This window comes from Podarcis vaucheri (assembly GCF_965113315.1).
Source record: "Podarcis vaucheri genome assembly, chromosome: 5".
NCBI classification, from domain to species: domain Eukaryota; kingdom Metazoa; phylum Chordata; class Lepidosauria; order Squamata; family Lacertidae; genus Podarcis; species Podarcis vaucheri.
This window is the reverse complement of record NC_138763.1, coordinates 9903552-9923669: the sequence shown is the minus strand read 5'-3', so window position 1 is coordinate 9923669 and position 20118 is coordinate 9903552. Positions and strand designations below refer to the sequence as shown.

General features: G+C 44.6%; 1 protein-coding gene across 2 annotated transcripts in view; it reads right to left on the bottom strand.

The window, feature by feature from the left end:
- MCF2L2 (MCF.2 cell line derived transforming sequence-like 2) overlaps window positions 1-6437 on the bottom strand; it is a 244322-nt gene extending 237885 nt beyond the window's left edge. For both annotated transcript variants that reach the window (XM_082223915.1, XM_082223920.1), the window contains exon 1: window positions 6278-6437. In XM_082223915.1, the coding sequence (XP_082080041.1) occupies window positions 6278-6356 (79 nt within the window). In that variant the 5' untranslated portion in view covers window positions 6357-6437. The remainder of the gene's footprint in view (window positions 1-6277) is intronic.
- Between the last annotated feature and the right edge of the window lie 13681 nt (window positions 6438-20118).

Here is a 20118-nt window from a genome sequence, read left to right as displayed (position 1 = left end):
TAATAATGTGGGATAGTTTGTGTGGGAAAGGCAGACTGCATCTCACATCGGCTACTGTGTGCTCATATATTGCTTGTGGGCTTTCCATCGGCATCTGATTAGCTAATTCCCCCAGAGAATCCTGGGAACTGTAGTTTGTTAAGGGCGTTATTGCCTTTATCTGTGAGGGGCAATCTGTAGTTCCCACAATTCTTTTTTTGGGGAGGAAGCTATGTGCTTTAAAGTCATGGTGTGTGTTGTGTACTGAGGTTCTCACCCTGGGCCAGCAGGGGGATACTGTAGATAGTTTTCACTCAGGTCCACATATGCAAATAAGGGATTGAAAGTGAAGTTCAGTGATTGGATAGTTACAGAAAGTTGTTACAGTTGTGTTGTGGTGGAGCTCTATTTAAGCAGGCTGGCTGAACCCTTCAGTTCAGTTCAGTTCTGACCTGTGAATAAACAAGAGCTGTTTGAAGAACTGCTGTGTCGTCTGATATGTTCACCCACAACTTAACATCTGTCTGCTCTGGCAACTATTTCCAGGTCTGGCTTAATTCCTCAGAGATCTGCTGTGGCCAAGAGACTGAAAAGCAGAGTGGAACACCTGATGACTGGGCATAAAGCTGTGCAAGCTTTTGCCCTTCCTTGTGTATTTTGAATATATTATAGCCTGCTTTAGTTGAGATCCCTGCATTGCAGGGGGTTGGACTAGATGACCCTTGCGGGCCCTTCATACTCTATGATACTATAATCCATACATTTCATGTCTTTTCTTGAGAGATGCTGCTGTCTGATGTGTTTTCCCTCAAGCTACCTTTCATCTGATCTGGAAACATAATAGTGATGCTTAGGGTTGCACATTTTAGGCATCAGTTTTGTGTGTGCAGACAATAGCTTCATTGCACAGGAGTTTGGGGGGTTGCAGGCATGGGGAAACAAATCAGGTAATGGGCAGCTTCCAACAAAGATTAAAAATACATTAAAATGTCACACATTAAAAACTTCCCTGAACAGGGCTGCCTTAAGATGTCTTCTGAATGTCAGGTAGTTGTTTATCGCTTTGACATCTGATGGCAGGGTGTTCCACAGGGTGGGCGCCACTACCGAGAAGGCCCTCTGCCTGGTTCCCTGTAGCTTTGCTTCTCGCAATGAGGGAACCGCCAGAAGGCCCTCGGCGCTGGACCTCAGCATCCTGGCAGAACGATGGGGGTGGAAACGCTCCTTCAGGTATACTGGGCCGAGGCCATTTAGGGCTTTAAAGGTCAACACCAGCACGTTGAATTGTGCTCGGAAGCATACTGGGAGCCAATGTAGGTCTTTCAAGACCGGTGTTATGTGGTCTTGGCGGCCGTCACCAGTCTAGCTGCCACATTCTGGATTAGTTGTAGTTTCTGGGTCACCTTCAAAGAGTGCATTGCAGTAGTCCAAGTGGGAGATAACCAGAGCATGCACCACTCTGGCGAGACAGTCCCCGGGCAGGTAGGGTCTCAGCATGCGTACCAGGTGGAGCTGGTAGACAGCTGCCCTGGATACAGAATTGACCTGCACCTCCATGGGCAGCTGTGAGTCCAAAATGACTCCCAGGCTGCGCACCTGGTCCTTCAGGGGCACAGTTACCCCATTCAGGATCAGGGAGTCCTCCACACCTGCCCACCCCCTGTCCCCCAAGAACAGTACTTCTGTCTTGTCATGATTCAACCTCAATCCATTAGCCACCATCCATCCTCCAACTGCCTCCAGGCACTCACACAGGACCTTCACCGCCTTCGCTGGTTCTGATTTGAAAGAGAGGTAGAGCTGGGTATCATCTGCATATTAATGGACACCCAGTCCAAACTCCCTGATGATCTCTCCCAGCGGCTTCATGTAGATGTTAAAAAGCATGGGGGAGAGGACGGAACCCTGAGGCACCCCACAAGTGAGGGCCCAGGGGTCTGAACACTCATCCCCACCACCACTTTCTGTACACAGCCCAGGAGGAAGGAGCGGAACCACTGTATAACAGTGCCTCCAGCTCCCAGCCCCTCTAGACGGTCCAGAAGGATGTTATGGTCGATTGTATCAAAGGCTGCTGAGAGATCCAGCAGAACTAGGAAACAGCTCTCACCTTTGTCCTTAGCCCACTGGAGATCATCAACCAGCGCAACCAAGGCAGTTTCAGTCCCATGATGAGGCCTGAATCCCGACTGGAAGGGATCCAAATGGTCCGCATCCTCCAGGCGTGCAGCAACCACCCGCTCAATCACCTTGCCCAAGAATGGAAGATTTGAGACTGGGCGATAGTTGGCCATACTGGCTGGGTCTAAAGATATTTTTTTAAGAAGTGGTTTAATGACCGCCTCTTTCAGCAGGTCTGGGAAGGTTCCCTCACAGAGGGAAGCATTCACCACCCTTCCTGGCTCGCTTTTATTAGCCTAAAGTTAAGCCACTTTCGAAAGCCAATTAAGTTAGTCAATAAATTAGCCATTCGCAGATGATTTTCTTTCATTCTTTAGCCAGCTGATAGCTCCTGTTTAAAGGAATTCTGTAATGCAACCAGCAGTCCATGAATTGCTTTCATCTTCTGTGCCCACTTTTTGATTTTTAAAAGCCAATGAAAGAGACATGCCAAACGACATCCAGATGTAGTGAAATGTAAGCTGTCCATAGCAAATCATCTGGAAACAAGAGAATACAACCCACAGTATATACAGATCACACGTAAGGCATGTCTAGGACAGAGTGGGCAAAGTTCAAAGACAAATTTACTACATACAACCCTTTAAATGGAACTGGGAGCTATTAAAATTGCTTCCATGGTGATTCTAGCTTAGTTTTGTTTTTTTTAAAGAGCTAAGCAACCTAATTTAACATAATTAGGCCAAGCTTTAACTGCAGGCAGTGCATTAAATAGAGGTGCCTGAATGTGCCACAGGTCCCAGGTTAACAGTGGCGCTGACATGGTTTGCAAAGACATGGAAAGGAATCACCACACAAATAACCTCTTGCTGCTCATGGAGGAGGCTAACAAAAGCCACAACAGCCTGGCTGAACAAGTTTGGAGTGCTGCCCAAACTTTGACATCACCCCCATTCTCAAACTTCTATTCCTCCCTTTGCATCTGTAATGTAAATGCAGTTATGACGTATGCATATAATCAAAATTCACGTTTCTCAAATAACCCCACCTCTCAAGGCACACATGTGACTACCTCCACTAAAAAATATCACTCAAGGCTGCAGTTATCTTGTGATTACTACTTTATATTTATGTGAACTCCCACTGCCAGTGTATCCCTTGTGGCTCAAGGATGAACACCACTGTATCTGAAAGACAGGTTGGCCATGCATTTGCAGATAACTATCTGTGCTTCAAACACTGCAAGGTCCTCTATAATCTATTCCATCTTGTTCAGGAAGGAGTCTAGTTCTGCTGAAACTGGTGGGTCTCAAACACACACACAAGTACTGGAATGAGGAGAGAGGAGGTATACCCCACTGACTTTCCCAAATAGCATTCCCATTAGGACTTCTTGAGTGCTTATGGCAGGACTGGCTACTGCTACCCCCGCTGCAGGTACAAAATAATTCTAAAAGAAAATTGCTATGTCCTCAAAGGAAAATGAAAGGATCTTCCCAAGAGAGTTGAAAACCAAATAAGGTTCTTGAGACTTGCCCTATAAAGGAAGCTAGATGTGGGTTTTGGAGTTAAGATAAAATGGACAGGGAGAGAATCTGTGGAGATGTCCCTTTGTTTAACTGCTTCCAACCAATTGGTTCAATAAATGACTGATTAGGTCTGCGGGATGACTCCTATTTGTATCCTCTCTTTCAATGCTACAGGATGGAGATGTAAATTCGTGGACCCTGCATTTCTGCAACAACCAGCCCTTTGACATTATTGCCATCCAAGAGCATTGGTTACTAGAGGTTAATTTTATTTCTGCCCAAGATGAGCTCCCGATCCCATGCAATTTTATACAGTAGTTCTGCTTAGTGATTGTATACATGTGTGTGTGTGTGTGTATTAAATGTTGCCATTTTTAAAAGTATTTGGTTTATTTTAGATTTTGTATTAAATGCATTTTTATTCATTTTAATTGCAATTTTATCCTACCTTTTCCCTCAAGGAACTCAAGGTCCTCTATCACTACAGTTCATCCACACACAACAAAAACATATGAGAGGTTAGGCTGAGAGGCAGAGGACAGCCATGGTATAATGTACATATGTTTTGGATGTACTTTCTTTTGTAAACTGCTTTGAATACCAATTTGTAGAAATACATAAATTAAAAAGTAATAATCATCATTTTTGGATAAACAGCCTCATATAAAATAAGTACTGCTTGGACACCCACCCACTCCACAAATGGCTTTGTGCGGATAGACCCTTTAATTTTTTATTTAATAAGATTACCCTTTATTTCTCGAGTGCCCTGTACAAACAGAACTACTACCAATCAGTGCCTTTGCTTTCTAGCAGAAATCATCACCATCAGCTACTAGTAAAAAGACTAATTAGACTGTAGATCTCTGGGCAGGGCCTGCTTTTCTTTTTAAGCCTGACCCCCTCCTCTGGCAATCTGCACAAAAATTTGCTTGATGGTTGCCATTAATTTGATTTTAATTTGATTTAATTAATTTTATAATGAATGTTTTAGAATGTTGGATTATTTTGATTGTTGTTAGCCGCCCTGAGCCCAGCTTCGGCTGGGGAGGGCGGGATATAAATAAAATTTATTATTTTATTATTAGTAGTAGTAATTTGCATAAGCCCTAACAACATTGAGGACTTTGCAAACAAAGAGGCAAATCAATGAAAGGGGTAGAAAGATACCTGCTCAGAGCAAGGCTGGCAATCAGAGGGTTGGCACACTGCTGAGAACCCACCAAGATTCAAAGATTCAGCTCCACTGCTTAACCCTGGCGTCTCCTGGCACCACTGCTGCCTGCTCACATTCCCTCTCCAAGTAAATGAGCAGTGAAAGGAACATGGAGGAAGAGCAGCAGTTTTCAACATGCATTGCCTCTCCCTCTGGGAGGTGGTCCAAAAGGAGAAGCAACTGAATTGACAGCTACAGCCAAGGTGAGGAAGAGGAGGAAGAGGGGGAGGGGCCCATGGAAAGCAACTTTTTTTATTTAAATTGATATTGCATTTATATCTCATCCTTTCTCCAAGAAGCTCAGGGCGGAGTATATGGCCCTTTCCACACTATCCTCAGAGCATCCCTGTGAGGCAGGTTAAACTGAGAGGTGGGCCAAGGTCACCCTCCAGTCGAGTGAGGACTTGAACCCTGCTCTCTCAGGTCCTACTCTGACACACCACAGCTGCCTCTTGCCCACAGATGGGTAACCAGCGATAGATGCAAAAGCTGTGTTTTCTTCTATATGATATGGGCATGCCATACAACACATTGCATCTTCTAATCCGGAATGGGCTCTTGTGGGTGGAACATCTCTTCCTTTGCATTCTCTTGTCAAATGTGCCAAGCATGGCGTCATGGCTCCCTTTCCAATGAGCCGACGGCATTACTGAGCTGTACAAGATGATGTGCATGCGGTAACCTCATTCAGGGGGGAAAAGAGGGAGCAGGAAAATGATCCATCTAGAATTCAAGGCTGGGGCTACCCTCCGGCTTCCTTATTCCAGAACCGCTGAAGCGGCACAGATGGCTGGGAGAGAGGGAGCACCTGCGCTTCGCTTCTGAACGTTTCAACCGGTTGCAGTTTTTCAGCTTGACAAGACGACGCTCGCGGACGTGCTGCATTTAACAGCCATCCCCCCCTGCTCCCAAATGGCTTCGCCTTCTAGAATTCATCTGCAATAATTATTCATGCATGTGCAACCTTTGCACACATTCTGCAAATTTAGCTCAGTAGGACGAAGCCACATTTAGCACGAAAGGTAACCTCCAGAACCTTTAGTTACAAACCAAAACCACACAGATCACACCAGGCTCGCTTAAGTGCATCAGTTGCAACAATTAGCCAGGCAGAGCCCAGCCTTAAAAGTATCCGGCTAATTGGCGAAAGGCACCGACCATATTTGATAGCTCAAGGCGCAGCAGATGCACGAGGAGGCACCACCCCGCCTTCCCTCTGGGCAATGCACAGATGTACCAGGATGCCACACTCGCACCCCTCCCCAGGTGTAACACTGACACACCAAGGCTTCCTAGCCTTTGTGAGTGAGCAGCAGGGCACCATCACAGCCCTGCAGGGAGGAGATCCCAACACATCCACAGAAATAATAATAATAATGGAGAGATCGAAGAAAAAAGCAGGTAGAGAGAGAGGAAGAGATGCTTTCCTTACCCACATGGGTGATGACCGTAGCCAGCCGCTGGCTTAGCTCCTGATGCGACATCTCTTCTTCTTTGAGCCAAAAAAGCATCTCCCACCGAAAGGACCACACAGCATCCAAGAGAGGAGAGAGGAGGAAAGCGCCTACCCACACCCCACACCGCCCCCAAGATGTAGCTCAGCCACAGACACGGCGCCTGTGCCACTCCCACTGCGCGCAGGATCCTTCCCGGCCGCCGCCGCCGCCGGGCTTCGTAGGTCTTATACCGGCTTCGGCATTGGCCGGCGCTGGGCACATCCTGAGCGCGCTGGCCCGCCCCTCGCCAGGTCCTCCCCAAAGCGCACGGGCGCCGGGGGCCTCAACCTTCTGCCCCCCAAATCTTCTTGGCACACTGAACCCTGGTGCCACTCAGCCGGCTGCCCGGCGCCACCTTTCCTGGATTACAAAATCCCTAGTAGGAGTGATGATAATAAGAATAAGAGAGCTGTTCCAAGGGGACCCTAAGGCTGCAAGACTGGGAAGAACAGGCAGCAGCGGGCTTGCGCAAGGAGATCTTTTGGACCCAGGGCCCCGGAATGCATTCCCCCCCCCCCGCTTCCCTTTTCTTAGGCAGAGGCATCAAGCGTCTCCCTCGCGCGCCCCCACCCCGTCTCTCTTCCTCCGCCTCCCAGCTCCACCTCTGCTATTAAAGGGATGGATGTGGGTTAGGCACTCAAGGCTGATGGCTAGGAAGAGGCAGGGAAGAATGAGGAAAGCACAAATGGGATCATGGACGCACGCGCGGGTGCGTGGATGGAGAGATGGAGAGAGAGAGATATATATATATGCCTAGTGAGATCAGGATCTTCATCACATGTTTGCTGGCAAAGATAGACATGTACCAGGATCGGTCTAATTCAGTCTTTTCTTAAGATTCATGAAATAAGCACAAATCACACTACTGCATAGAACAGACCAAATGAGCTTCTTGCAAGAGGGAAGGCGTGCAGGAAAATGTACTTCCTTTCAACAAAATGACATTGGCTAAGGCTTGGATTTTTTTTTACCCTGTGTGTGGTGGAAAATTCATTCGTGCAGTAGTTAACTTGCAGGAACGAAAAGGCATACAGCCTACGGACCACTGCAAATGTGATGAACCTGCTGCACAGAAAACACTTCTGTGTAGAAAGAAAATGTTGATGATGATAGCTAGCATGTATATAACATTCATTCATTCATTTATACACTGCTCTTCATCATAAGACCTCAGGGTGGTTCACAGAACATTGTAGAGCATTTAAAGTGTTTTGTATATATATTATCTTGGTGTAATCCTTACAACAGTGCTCTAATGATATTAATCCTGAAAATACATAAAATACACAAAAAAGGGCAGTCCTGTAACATAGATCAAGTTGATCACACACTCAACACACGTGTGTGTGTGTGCGCGCGCGCACACACACACACACACACACACACTATAATGCAGGTAGGAAGGCTGGGGCAGAGTGACTTGCCTAATGAGTTCATAGCAAAAGTAAGAATTGAACCTGGAAATTCCCAGTTCAGGCAACGACAGCCAATATGTTGCCCTTAGGATGCTGATGGACTCCAGTTCCCACTAGCCCTGGCCAGCATAGTCAATGGGTAGGGATGATGGAAGCTGCAGTCCACAACTGGAGAGCCTCACATTGGCAACGCCTCCACTATGCTATACGAGGAAACAGCGTGACAGCTGCATACAGTGGGTCTCTCTCACCCGCAGGAGAAAGCACACACACACACACACATATTTTTACATGGGATTCCCCCCTCCCCTTCTGCTGTGTGTATTGTCTGATGATATACCTTGATTATTCAATTCAGGCTTCACATGATATCAGTAACATATCTAGTTCTAATAACCTGCCCTCTCCTGTTTTTTGTGTTAGTGTCGTTTTTGTGGGTATATTCTGCAACATATTATCGATGCAATTATAATGCATGAATTTGTATATTTGTATTAAGACTGTCCACATATCATTTCATTTTAGTAGCAGCTCTGCAATGCTTCTCCGGTGTTGCTTTCCGGACTCTTGCACTATAGCACAACAAAATCAGGACAATAAATAAATCAGACCATTTGTGATGTTCAAAGTTACAGGATTTCAGGAGGAATTTATGGGACATGCAGTGATTCTACCCCAAAACATTTGCAGGCGCAAACAGTACTGAAAGCAGGATTCTGGAAAGAGCCCTTAGCACAGGTCTACAGCAGGTTTTTTTCCTAGGCCAAGAGAAGAAAGGGAATGAGAGTGGAAGTGTTGCTGACCTTTAAAGCCCTAAAAGGCCTCGGTCAAGTATACCTGAAGGAGCGTCTCAACCTCCATTGTTCTGCCCGGACACTGAGGTCCAGCGCTGAGGGCCTTCTGGCAGTTCCCTCGCTGTGAGAAGCCAAGTTACAGGGAACCAGGTAGAGGGCCTTCTCGGTAGTGGCACCTGCCCTGTGGAACGCCCTCCCACCAAATGTCAAAGAGATGTCAAAGAGAAAAATAACTACCAAACTTTTAGAAGACATCTGAAGACAGCCCTGTTTAGGGAAGCTTTTAATGTTTAATAGGTTATTGTATTTTAGTGTTTTGTTGGAAGCCGCCCAGAGTGGTTGGGGAAACCCAGCCAGATGGGCAGGGTATAAATAATGAATTATTATTATTATTATTATTATTATTATTATTATTATTATTAGTGGTATTGTGCTTAAGGAAACTTAGTTAATTCACTGTGATTGACCACAACACACTGTGCTCTGAGGATTATATCTAGTGTAGCCCAACTATGATTTTACTTCTTTGCTTTATACAGCATTTTACAGTATATTTTTGTATGTACGCAAACGAAGGTAGCAGAACCAGCCCTCAAATCTGCAAATTGTAATGCATGAAGAAATCCTAATATGTCAAATGACAAGCCATAAAAGTCATTGGCAAGGGGAGTAAGCATCATTTTGTACACTGTGCAGGTGACTGTGTATAAACCTGAATATGGCAATACAGTTTATCACAGATTACACCAGCACAGAGACTAATTTATGTCTAATTATGCTGTTAGGGCAAGAAAAAAGAAGCCTTTTGCAAACGTAGCATCCATATGCAGGAAATCCCATGGGACACCAAATTAATCATTTTCTCATCATTTAAAAATAAAACATTAATGGGATTCCCTGTGCACACTGAGGGATGCTCTCAGGGGGCTGGGTCAGGCTGGTAGCAATTTTTAGAAATGGAGGAAGAGAGAGCGAGAACTGACTGTTTAAATTGGGAAAGGTACAGGAGCAAAACCTATCGGGTGGAATAAATTAAATAAGAGTGGGAATTGCAGATCAGGGCTGTCCAGAAGCAGGCCTGAGCTTGAATACATGAGAGGAGCAGCTGCCTTGGGATAGATGCTGATGGATCCCCTGGGTATTGCCAGATGTCCTTCATAACAGCCATAATGGACAGAGAGCTCTGATCCCAATTTGGAGCCCAGCTGGTCTGCTGGACTAGATGTATAAAAAATGGATAGAGCAGTTGATGAAATGGACAATGACAATCGCATTACAATCATATTTTTTAAATCATAGAATCTTAGAGTTGAAGGGACCCCGAGGGTCATCTAGTCCAACCCCCTGCAATACAGGGATCTCAGCTAAAGCATCCATGATAGATGGCCATCCAAACTCTGCTTAAAAACCTCCAAGGAAGGAGAGTCCAACACCTCTTGTGGGAGTCTGTTGCACTGCTGAATAGATCTTACTGTCAGAAAGTTTTTCCAAATGTTTAGTTGGAATCTCTTTTCTTGCAACTTGAAGCCATTGGTTCGAATCCTGCCCTCCAGAGCAGGAGAAAACAAGCATGCTCCCTCCTCCATGTGACAGCCTGTAAGATATCTGAAGATGGCTTTCATATCTCCTCTCAGTCTCCTCTTTTCCAAGCTAAACATACCCAGCTCCTTCAAGAGCTCCTCGTAAGGCTTGGTTTCCTGACCCTTGATCATCTTGGTCGCCCTCCTCTGCAAATGTTCCAGTTTCTCAGCATCCTTCTTTAATTTTGGTGCCCAGAACTGCCCAGAACTGGACACAGTATTCCAAGTCTGACTAAGACAGAATAGAGTGGTACTATTACTTCCTTTGATCTGGACACTTTACTTCTGTTGATGCAACCTAGAATAGCACTAGCTTTTTTTTTTTTTGCTGCTGCACCACACTGTTGACTGGTGTTAAATTTGTCGTCCACCAGGACCCCTAGATCCTTTTCACATGTACTGCTAGTAAGCCAGGAGCCCCCCATCCTATATTTGTGCATCTGGTTCTTCCTAAATATAGAACCTTACATTTGTCCCTATTTGAAATTCATTTTGTTAGCTTGCACCCAGTGCTCCAATCTATTAAGGTCATTTTGAATTCTGCTTCTGTCTTCTGCTGCATTAGCTACCCCTCCCAGTTTGGTGCCGTCTGCAAATTTGACGCGTATTCCCTCAATCCCTTCATCCAAGACATTGTACAACAACAGGCCCAGGACAGAACCCTGCAGCACGCCACCTGTCACTTTTTCCCACGAGGAACCATTAATGTAATATCATTACATAGTCATACAACAATTCAATACAAAACAATCATACCATTCATATCAATATCAATTACACATATAGTTGGCCCAATCATATAGAATAATAAAAATAAAGTACAGTGGTACCTTGGGTTAAGTACTTAATTCGTTCCAGAGGTCCGTTCTTAACCTGAAACTGTACTTAACCTGAAGCACCACTTTAGCTAATGGGGCTTCCTGCGGCTGCTGTGCCGCTGGAGCACAATTTCTGTTCTCATCCTGAAGCAAAGTTCTTAACCCGAGGTACTATTTCTGGCTTAGCGGAGTCTGTAACCTGAAGCATATGTAACCTGAAGCGTATGTAACCCGAGGTACCACTGTACCAAGCATGGTATACATAAATTTATAACTATTTGCTTTCGTAGATTTTCACGGGTACAGGAATGCAGGTTTTGGTGTCTTCGGGTGTCTTCCCGTGTAAGAGTCGGGGTGTCTGTGCGACGTTTCGACGAGGTCTCACTCGTCATCTTCAGGCTGGTGCTTTCGGCTTCTTGTTACTGGAACAGAGCAGAATCTGGTGTTTGAGTTCCTATAAATACTGTTGAGGGGTGTGGTGTATAGCCTCCAACGTTCTGGGCAGAGAGGAAGTTCCTAGATTAGTGTGCCTTTTCTTCTTTTGTTCCTTAATTACTTGAGGGATATCTTGAGTGATTTCATGAGTGATATTCTGAATACCACTGGGTGGGTCATTAAGTGTAGATTAGTTGCTAAAGCTTTTGTGTCTTGACCTCTTGAGCTTGTGAAGAGTTTTTCTGAGAAGATGGCTGTGCTGCATTTAGTTGTGCTCTGGCTTGGCTTCGTGTATAGGGGCGAGCTGTGGTTTTGTGCCTTGTGCCAGCCAGATCTGTGTAGGGATTGCAGGGGGGTGCAGCATCCGGAGGTGCCACTATAGTTTGGCTACTGGATGGAGTCTGTAATATGTCTGTGGAGAGGGTCTGGGTTTGGGTCTGGTGTGGTTGATTGGTGACGGCGTTCTGTGTGCCTCTGGTTCTGGTGTCGGTTTTTGTGGGGACGGCTAATTTCCAGATGTCTGGCAGGCGGGACGTGTCGTCACGCTTGTTCATGTTGTGAGGGTGTTTCTCTATCTCGATGGCTTCCATGATTATTCTCTTGTGGTGATGTTCCATGTTAAAGAGCAATTTGGAATCTGCAAAATTAATTTCGTGTCCTGTTTCTTTCATGTGTTGGAAAAGAGAGGACGCATCCCCACGGAAAACATCATATGCGGAGTCGAAGCTAGCCTGACCAAAATCGACCCAGATGAAGCCAATAAAATCAGACTTGAAGTCACCAACATCCTCTGCTCCAGCAAACCACCCAGAAGCAATTTACACAAAGAAGAACAGAAAGCACTCACCAACCTGAGGAAAGACAACAACATAATCATTCTCCCAGCAGACAAAGGCAACGCCACTGTTGTGATGAACACATCGGACTACCAAGCAAAACTATCAAATCTACTCCAAGACCCTACCTACCAACCTATAAAAACAGATCCCACCACCTATCTGGAAAAAACCACCAAATCCAAAATAAAAGCCTCTCCTATCAGTGAAGAAATCCAGCTAAGAATCATCCCCAGAGAAAAATCTTCCAGATGCCCCAAACTCTACGGTCTCCCCAAGATACACAAAGAAGGAACACCACTCAGACCAATAGTCAGCTCCATAGGCTCACCTCTACAAAATCTCGCTAAATTTCTCGCTAAGCAACTTCAGCCCTATGCAGAATCCATCGCTTCACACGTTACTAACTCCTTCCAGTTCATAGAAACAATAAAGAAGCAATACCTACATCCCGATGACCTACTTGTGAGCTTCGATGTTGTATCTCTCTTCACTCAAGTGCCCATTAATGAAGCCTTGACAGCCATTCAAAACAAATACAACCCCCCCAAATACATCCTGGACCTGACCAACCACTGCCTAACCAACACGTACTTCATCCACAATGGACAAAGATACAAACAGATAGAAGGAGCACCTATGGGATCACCCCTCTCACCGGTCATCGCAAATTTGTACATGGAACACTTTGAAACCAATGCTTTAGACAAGTCAGAACACAAACCCAAACTTTGGCTCAGATATGTTGACGACACCTTTGTAATTTGGCCACACGGGAAAGAAAAACTAGATAGCTTCCTCACACATCTCAACAGCCTACACCCCAAAATACAATTCACTATGGAAATAGAAGACAACAACCAACTCCCCTTTCTTGACGTCCTAATCTACAAAAAACCTGATGGCTCCCTAGGACACACTATCTACCGGAAAAAAACACACACCAACCGCTACTTACATGCACAATCACACCACCACCCTGCACAAATAAACTCCGTAGCCAAGACTCTCATCTCCAGAACCAAACGCCTGGCTGACAAAGACCACTTGACAACTGAGTTACAGAATCTCTCAAATGTGTTAATCGCCAATGGATACCAGAAAAACAGGGTTACGAAGCTAATCCAAAAAGAAACACCCCCCAAAAACCAAGACACAGAAGAAAACAATGGCATGGCCCTCCTTCCTTATATCAAGGGCACTACAGACAAAATCAGCAAAATCCTCCATAAACACAATATCAAAACAGCCTTCTGCACCAACCAAAAAATAGCCAATATCCTCAGAAACCCAAAAGACAAAATCCAGCTGGAAAACCAAGGGGTCTATGAAATACCCTGCAAAGTCTGCCCAGCCACGTACATTGGACAAACAAACAGACGAATAAATGCACGTATCGCAGAACACAAGAATGCCGTCAAAAAAGAAGAAAAAACTTCCTCTCTTTTCCAACACATGAAAGAAACAGGACACGAAATTAATTTTGCAGATTCCAAATTGCTCTTTAACATGGAACATCACCACAAGAGAATAATCATGGAAGCCATCGAGATAGAGAAACACCCTCACAACATGAACAAGCGTGACGACACGTCCCGCCTGCCAGACATCTGGAAATTAGCCCTCCCCACAAAAACCGACACCAGAACCAGAGGCACACAGAACGCCGTCACCAATCAACCACACCAGACCCAAACCCAGACCCTCTCCACAGACATATTACAGACTCCATCCAGTAGCCAAACTATAGTGGCACCTCCGGATGCTGCACCCCCCTGCAATCCCTACACAGATCTGGCTGGCACAAGGCACAAAACCACAGCTCGCCCCTATACACGAAGCCAAGCCAGAGCACAACTAAATGCAGCACAGCCATCTTCTCAGAAAAACTCTTCACAAGCTCAAGAGGTCAAGACACAAAAGCTTTAGCAACTAATCTACACTTAATGACCCACCCAGTGGTATTCAGAATATCACTCATGAAATCACTCAAGATATCCCTCAAGTAATTAAGGAACAAAAGAAGAAAAGGCACACTAATCTAGGAACTTCCTCTCTGCCCAGAACGTTGGAGGCTATACACCACACCCCTCAACAGTATTTATAGGAACTCAAACACCAGATTCTGCTCTGTTCCAGTAACAAGAAGCCGAAAGCACCAGCCTGAAGATGACGAGTGAGACCTCGTCGAAACGTCGCACAGACACCCCGACTCTTACACGGGAAGACACCCGAAGACACCAAAATTTATAACTACCGTATACAAGTCACCTCAAGGGATCCCTCCGAAATCTTCTGCATGTTGAGGGTTGACTTCAGGCATGTTATAGCTGGGACAAATATGAAATAAAACCTACACCAGTGTTCATTGAATGTGTCTATATTACTTCTATTTGTTATTTTTCTAGTCTGTTTTGTCAGTTTTTCCATTAGGGCCTGGCTGTACCAGCTATTAATCATTTTCAAGCTTGCCATTGCTCAAGGCTTCACAATTATGATTCTTGCTGCCACAAAATAGTCAGTAGGTCCCCTTCATGTACACACAGGAGTGCTATCAAGGGGTTAGGTTTTATTATTTGGCTTGTTATTATACCAGCTTTGTGAAATATCATTGCCCAGAAATCCTGGACCACTGGGCAGGTCCACCACATAGGATAGAAGATACCTGTCTCCTCGTACCGTCCACAGGATAGATAACTGGTGGTTTCTGTGATTTTGCTAAGAGTGTAGGGAGTCAGATACAAACCGTGGATCAGCTTAAACAAGTTATCCCTCAACCTGGCCAATACTGAATGAAAGGGACCCTTTCCCACACTCCACCCCATTTTGCTGGATCAATAGTTATGTTTAAGTCATGTTCCAAGGTTTATTCAAGACAGGGACCCTCTCATTTCTAATAACAATATGCTATAAAGTTCTGATAACAATTCTTTATCTGTAAATGATCTTTGAGAAATTAAATTCTCAATACATGTAAATGCTCTAGTGTCTAGTCACCTCTTTTTATAGAAATAAAATGTTGTATTTGTAACCATGCATGTCTAGTGGAACCTAGCTTTCCCTTCATTTCAGCATTTGATATGGGATTACGTCCAGAGAAAATGTATTTAAAGGAATAAAGTCCTTGTTTCTCCCAGTCTTTAAATTGTTCAAATTTATATTTATTATAGCACAGTGGATGGTTTAAAAGAGGTATCAAAGAGAAAGTGTCTGAGATTATAAGTTTAGCTTTCTATGAACTGGGTAATATGGCTGTTAGGTCTTGTTCTAAACATTCTATATTTATTTGTTTTGGCCTTCGATACAGTTGTTTTGACCTTGTACCTGTCAAGGTACATGGCAATGGATCATCAAATTTGCAGATGACACCAAACTGGGAGGGGTGGCTAACACCCCAGAGGACAGGATCACACTTCAAAACGACCTTGACAGATTAGAGAACTGGGCCAAAACAAACAAGATGAATTTTAACAGGGAGAAATGTAAAGTATTGCACTTGGGCAAAAAAAATGAGAGGCACAAATACAAGATGGGTGACACCTGGCTTGAGAGCAGTACATGTGAAAAGGATCTAGGAGTCTTGGTTGACCACAAACTTGACATGAGCCAACAGTGTGACGCGGCAGCTAAAAAAGCCAATGCAATTCTGGGCTGCATCAATAGGAGTATAGCATCTAGATCAAGGGAAGTAATAGTGCCACTGTATTCTGCTCTGGTCAGACCACACCTGGAGTACTGTGTCCAGTTCTGGGCACCACAATTCAAGAAGGACACTGACAAACTGGAACGTGTCCAGAGGAGGGCAACCAAAATGGTCAAAGGCCTGGAAACGATGCCTTATGAGGAATGGCTAAGGGAGCTGGGCATGTTTAGCCTGGAGAAGAGGAGGTTAAGGGGTGATATGATAGCCATGTTCAAATATATAAAAGGATGTCACATAGAGGAGGGAGAAAGGTTGTTTTCTGCTGCTCCAGAGAAGCGGACACGGAGCAATGGATCCAAACTACAAGAAAGAAGATTCCACCTAAACATTAGGAAGAACTTCCTGACAGTAAGAGCTGTTCGACAGTGGAATTTGCTGCCAAGGAGTGTGGTGGAGTCTCCTACTTTGGAGGTCTTTAAGCAGAGGCTTGACAGCCATATGTCAGGAGTGCTCTGATGGTGTTTCCTGCTTGGCAGGGGGTTGGACTCGATGGCCCTTGTGGTCTCTTCCAACTCTAGGATTCTATGATTCTATGATTCTATGATTACAGAAAAGGGAGAAAAATGCTTTGGCATATAAGTTAACTGCACAAGATCCAGTTGTATCTGGGTTACTACTGCCTGTTGCCTGGTATTTTTCAAAGCAATAGTTTTGGAAGAAATGAGAAAAATCAGAGTATGTACTGTACTGTCAGTTTAATGTAGAGGTTCGACAAATCTAGTTTTTGCTGCATGCATGGGGCTGCAGAAATCCAGGTGGTATAAAACTTGTATAAAAAACAAGTAAGCACTCTCAGTTGGGGATGTATGAATTTGTTCAATTTAGTTTCTCTCCGTATCCAATTTTGCCAGTCTTAAGTTCAGTTCTTAACATTTCAACAGCAGTTTACATATTTAAAAAAATCTAATGAAAATTCACCAGCCTTTTAGTGCCAATTTCAGTAGTAGTAGTAACAACAACAACAACAACAACAACAACAACAATATTTAATACCCTGCCCATCTGGCTCGGTTTCCCCAGCCACTAAATATATACATTTGTATGCATTCTTAAGGAAATCAGCCCTGAGTGCTCACTGAAAGGACAGATCATAAAGCTGAGGCTCCAATACTTTGGCCACCTCATGAGAAGAGAAGACTCCCTGGAAAAGACCCTGATGTTGGGAAAGATGGAGGGCACAAGTAGAAGGGGATGTCAGAGGACGAGATGGTTGGACAGTGTTCTCAAAGCTACGAACATGATTTTGACCAAACTGCGGGAGGCAGTGGAAGACAGGAATGCCTGGCGTGCTCTGGTCCATGGGGTCACGAAGAGTCGGGCACAACTAAACAACAACATGCAATTTGGCCTAATATACACATCATTTTTTGCAAAGCATTTCCTGGGCATGTTTAGCCTGGAGAAGAGGAGGTTAAGGGGTGATATGATAGCCATGTTCAAATATATAAAAGGATGTCACATAGAGGAGGGAGAAAGGTTGTTTTCTGCTGCTCCGGAGAAGCGGACACAGAGCAATGGATCCAAACTACAAGAAAGAAGATTCCACCTAAACATTAGGAAGAACTTCCTGACAGTGAGAGCTGTTCGACAGTGGAATTTGCTGCCAAGGAGTGTGGTGGAGTCTCCTTCTTTGGAGGTCTTTAAGCAGAGGCTTGACAACCACATGTCAGGAGTGCTCTGATGGTGTTTCCTGCTTGGCAGGGGGTTGGACTCGATGGCCCTTCCAACTCTATGATTCTATGATTCTATGATTCTAATACTATGCATGCATTAGTAAAAATAACATGCATGTTATTTTTACTAATGCATGCACATTTAACCCAGGTAAATACCTGGGTGTTTCCTACCTTGGTGAACTGCACTGTAAAATTCCAGAGAAGTGCAAATTGAAAAGGATGGCTGTGTTTCAATTCCTATGTAAATTGGGTAGATTCTCCTTTAAGTGCAAACTGAATAGAATTTCTCCTTCCCTACTCTTTACTGAGATGCATTCCTTTAAATAAACTAACCACTACCACCTTCTGTGTTATTCCTGACTTTGAAGCTGGAGATACCCCAGAGCTATGGTATTTCCTGAGAGTACAGAAATACAGACAAAGGGCCTGAACTATACCTTTGCTTTTGCATTTGCTTCAAAGTTTATGGCATGAATTTGTGGTTAAGGGATGGGAGATGAACCATTAGCTGGATAGAGTATTTACGGTAATCAGAATTCCACCTAGCAACATACTTTGAAGTCTCCTCCATCATAAAACATGCACAGAAAGACTCAGATAAGTGAATTACACCAAATGAGCATTGCCAATTCAAGGGAGCAAGGCTGGCCCTGGACGTTTTTGCTGCTGGGGCCAAACAGAAAATGCCATCTTCTGCATCCTCTGCTGCGTTTCTGGGGACGGATGCATGGCAGGTGTGCAGCGATGGTTTCAGAAGACAGGGGCAGGAGGCTGTGAGTGGCGCACTCCATGGAGGCCGAATCTGCCAGCTCTGCAGCTCTCTGGAGCCTGCAGACCTGAAGCCAGGGATACTCCTGTAGATGCTCTCAGTGATCAAACCGGGATGTAAGGGTTTAAGTGGTTCCTAAGGAACCCTGGACAAAAGTTGTTCAGGTCTTTGTAAATTAATATACCGTAATTAATTGCACATGCAATAATTAACATGTATTCTGGGGTGATACATTTTGTCACTTAAGGCACAGAAGCCAAATGGTTAGCCCTTCTAGTGTTGTTGTTGTTTTTTAAAGAAACACCAAAAACAACCCTGACAACTGCTGGGAGAACGTAGAATCATCTTTCTGTTGTATAGGCCTAAGCTGCAAGTGTACAGAGACTGTAGGATTGCCCTGCAAATTCATTTTAAATGGAGGGTGGGTGTGATAAATTGTTGTGTAGAAATAATTCACGGAAAGCCAGGTGCATATTGTGCCAGAGCAAATGAGCTTCCCTTCAACTCTGTGAAGACAATTCGAGAGCCAGTGTGGTGTAGTGGTTAAGAGCGGTAGTCTCGTAATCTGGGGAACCGGGTTTGAGTCTCCGCTCCTCCACATGCAGCTGTTGGGTGACCTTGGGCCAGTCACACTTCTTTGAAGTCTCTCAGCCCCACTCACCTCACAGAGTGTTTGTTGTGGGGGAGGAAGGGAAAGGAGAATGTTAGCCGCTTTGAGACTCCTTAAAGGGAGTGAAAGGCGGGATATCAAATCCAAACTACTACTCTTCTTCTTCTTCTTCTTCTTTAAATAAATGTCTATAATCAATCCATTCTGTACAAGTAACATCCCCCTCCTTGTACTGTACAGAAAACAACTCTTGTGTGTTTTTTTAAAAAGACAGGTGCCACACTGCACAAATACTGCTGACCCCTTGTTGCCCTTGAGTTGTGATTTGGTCTGATTCAATAGAGGATGCCGCCACTGTGCCCAATAACAGGAAGCTATTTATTTCAAATTGCCCAAAACAAAATTATAGCTTTCCTTTCCCAGTAGAATGATGTAATTTTCAGTATGTTGCCTTCCTTGCAGCTTCCTTTTCAATAAACTGTTGTTGCTATAGAGACCCTCTCCAGGTTAGCTGTACGCCCTTGTATAGCTCCTCTCCCAAGTGATTACTCCTGTTGCCGTCTAGTTTAATTGTCAGTTTGTGCCTTTGCTTTTGCTCAATAATGCGTGTAGCGGAGCACTTCTTGTACAAGTAAGCACTGTTGACTCTACAATGACAATCAGGGCTACGACAACAGGATAGCTACAAATCTGCTGAGAGAGTTGGACTTCATCTATAGATACTTGTTGTACAGTAAAGTAATAGGCCCTTTCTAGTCCCTGTTGCACAGACTCTTATCAGTGGCGAGCTGGCCATACCGCTTGGTGCCTGTCTGAAAGGAAGGAAAAGGTAGTCACAGGACTTGCCTCAGCATCCTTGAGCAGGAGGACACTTCAGCAGGTCCAACCACTCTACTGACTTTTGTGCAAATCTGGTACATTGGAAAAACTGTGTGCAGAAAACAATACATATTATGCCTGCCAACCAATATGTATGAGATCTCCATCTCAAGAGCACAATGTATCTGTATGGACGTAGATGGGGCAACACTGCTTTCTGTGTTACTTCCTTTCAGTGTCACTCACCTCCATGTGCAATGATACGTGATTTATGTAGGCGTCTGATTATTTATTTAATAAACATTTTACACACCGCTTGATT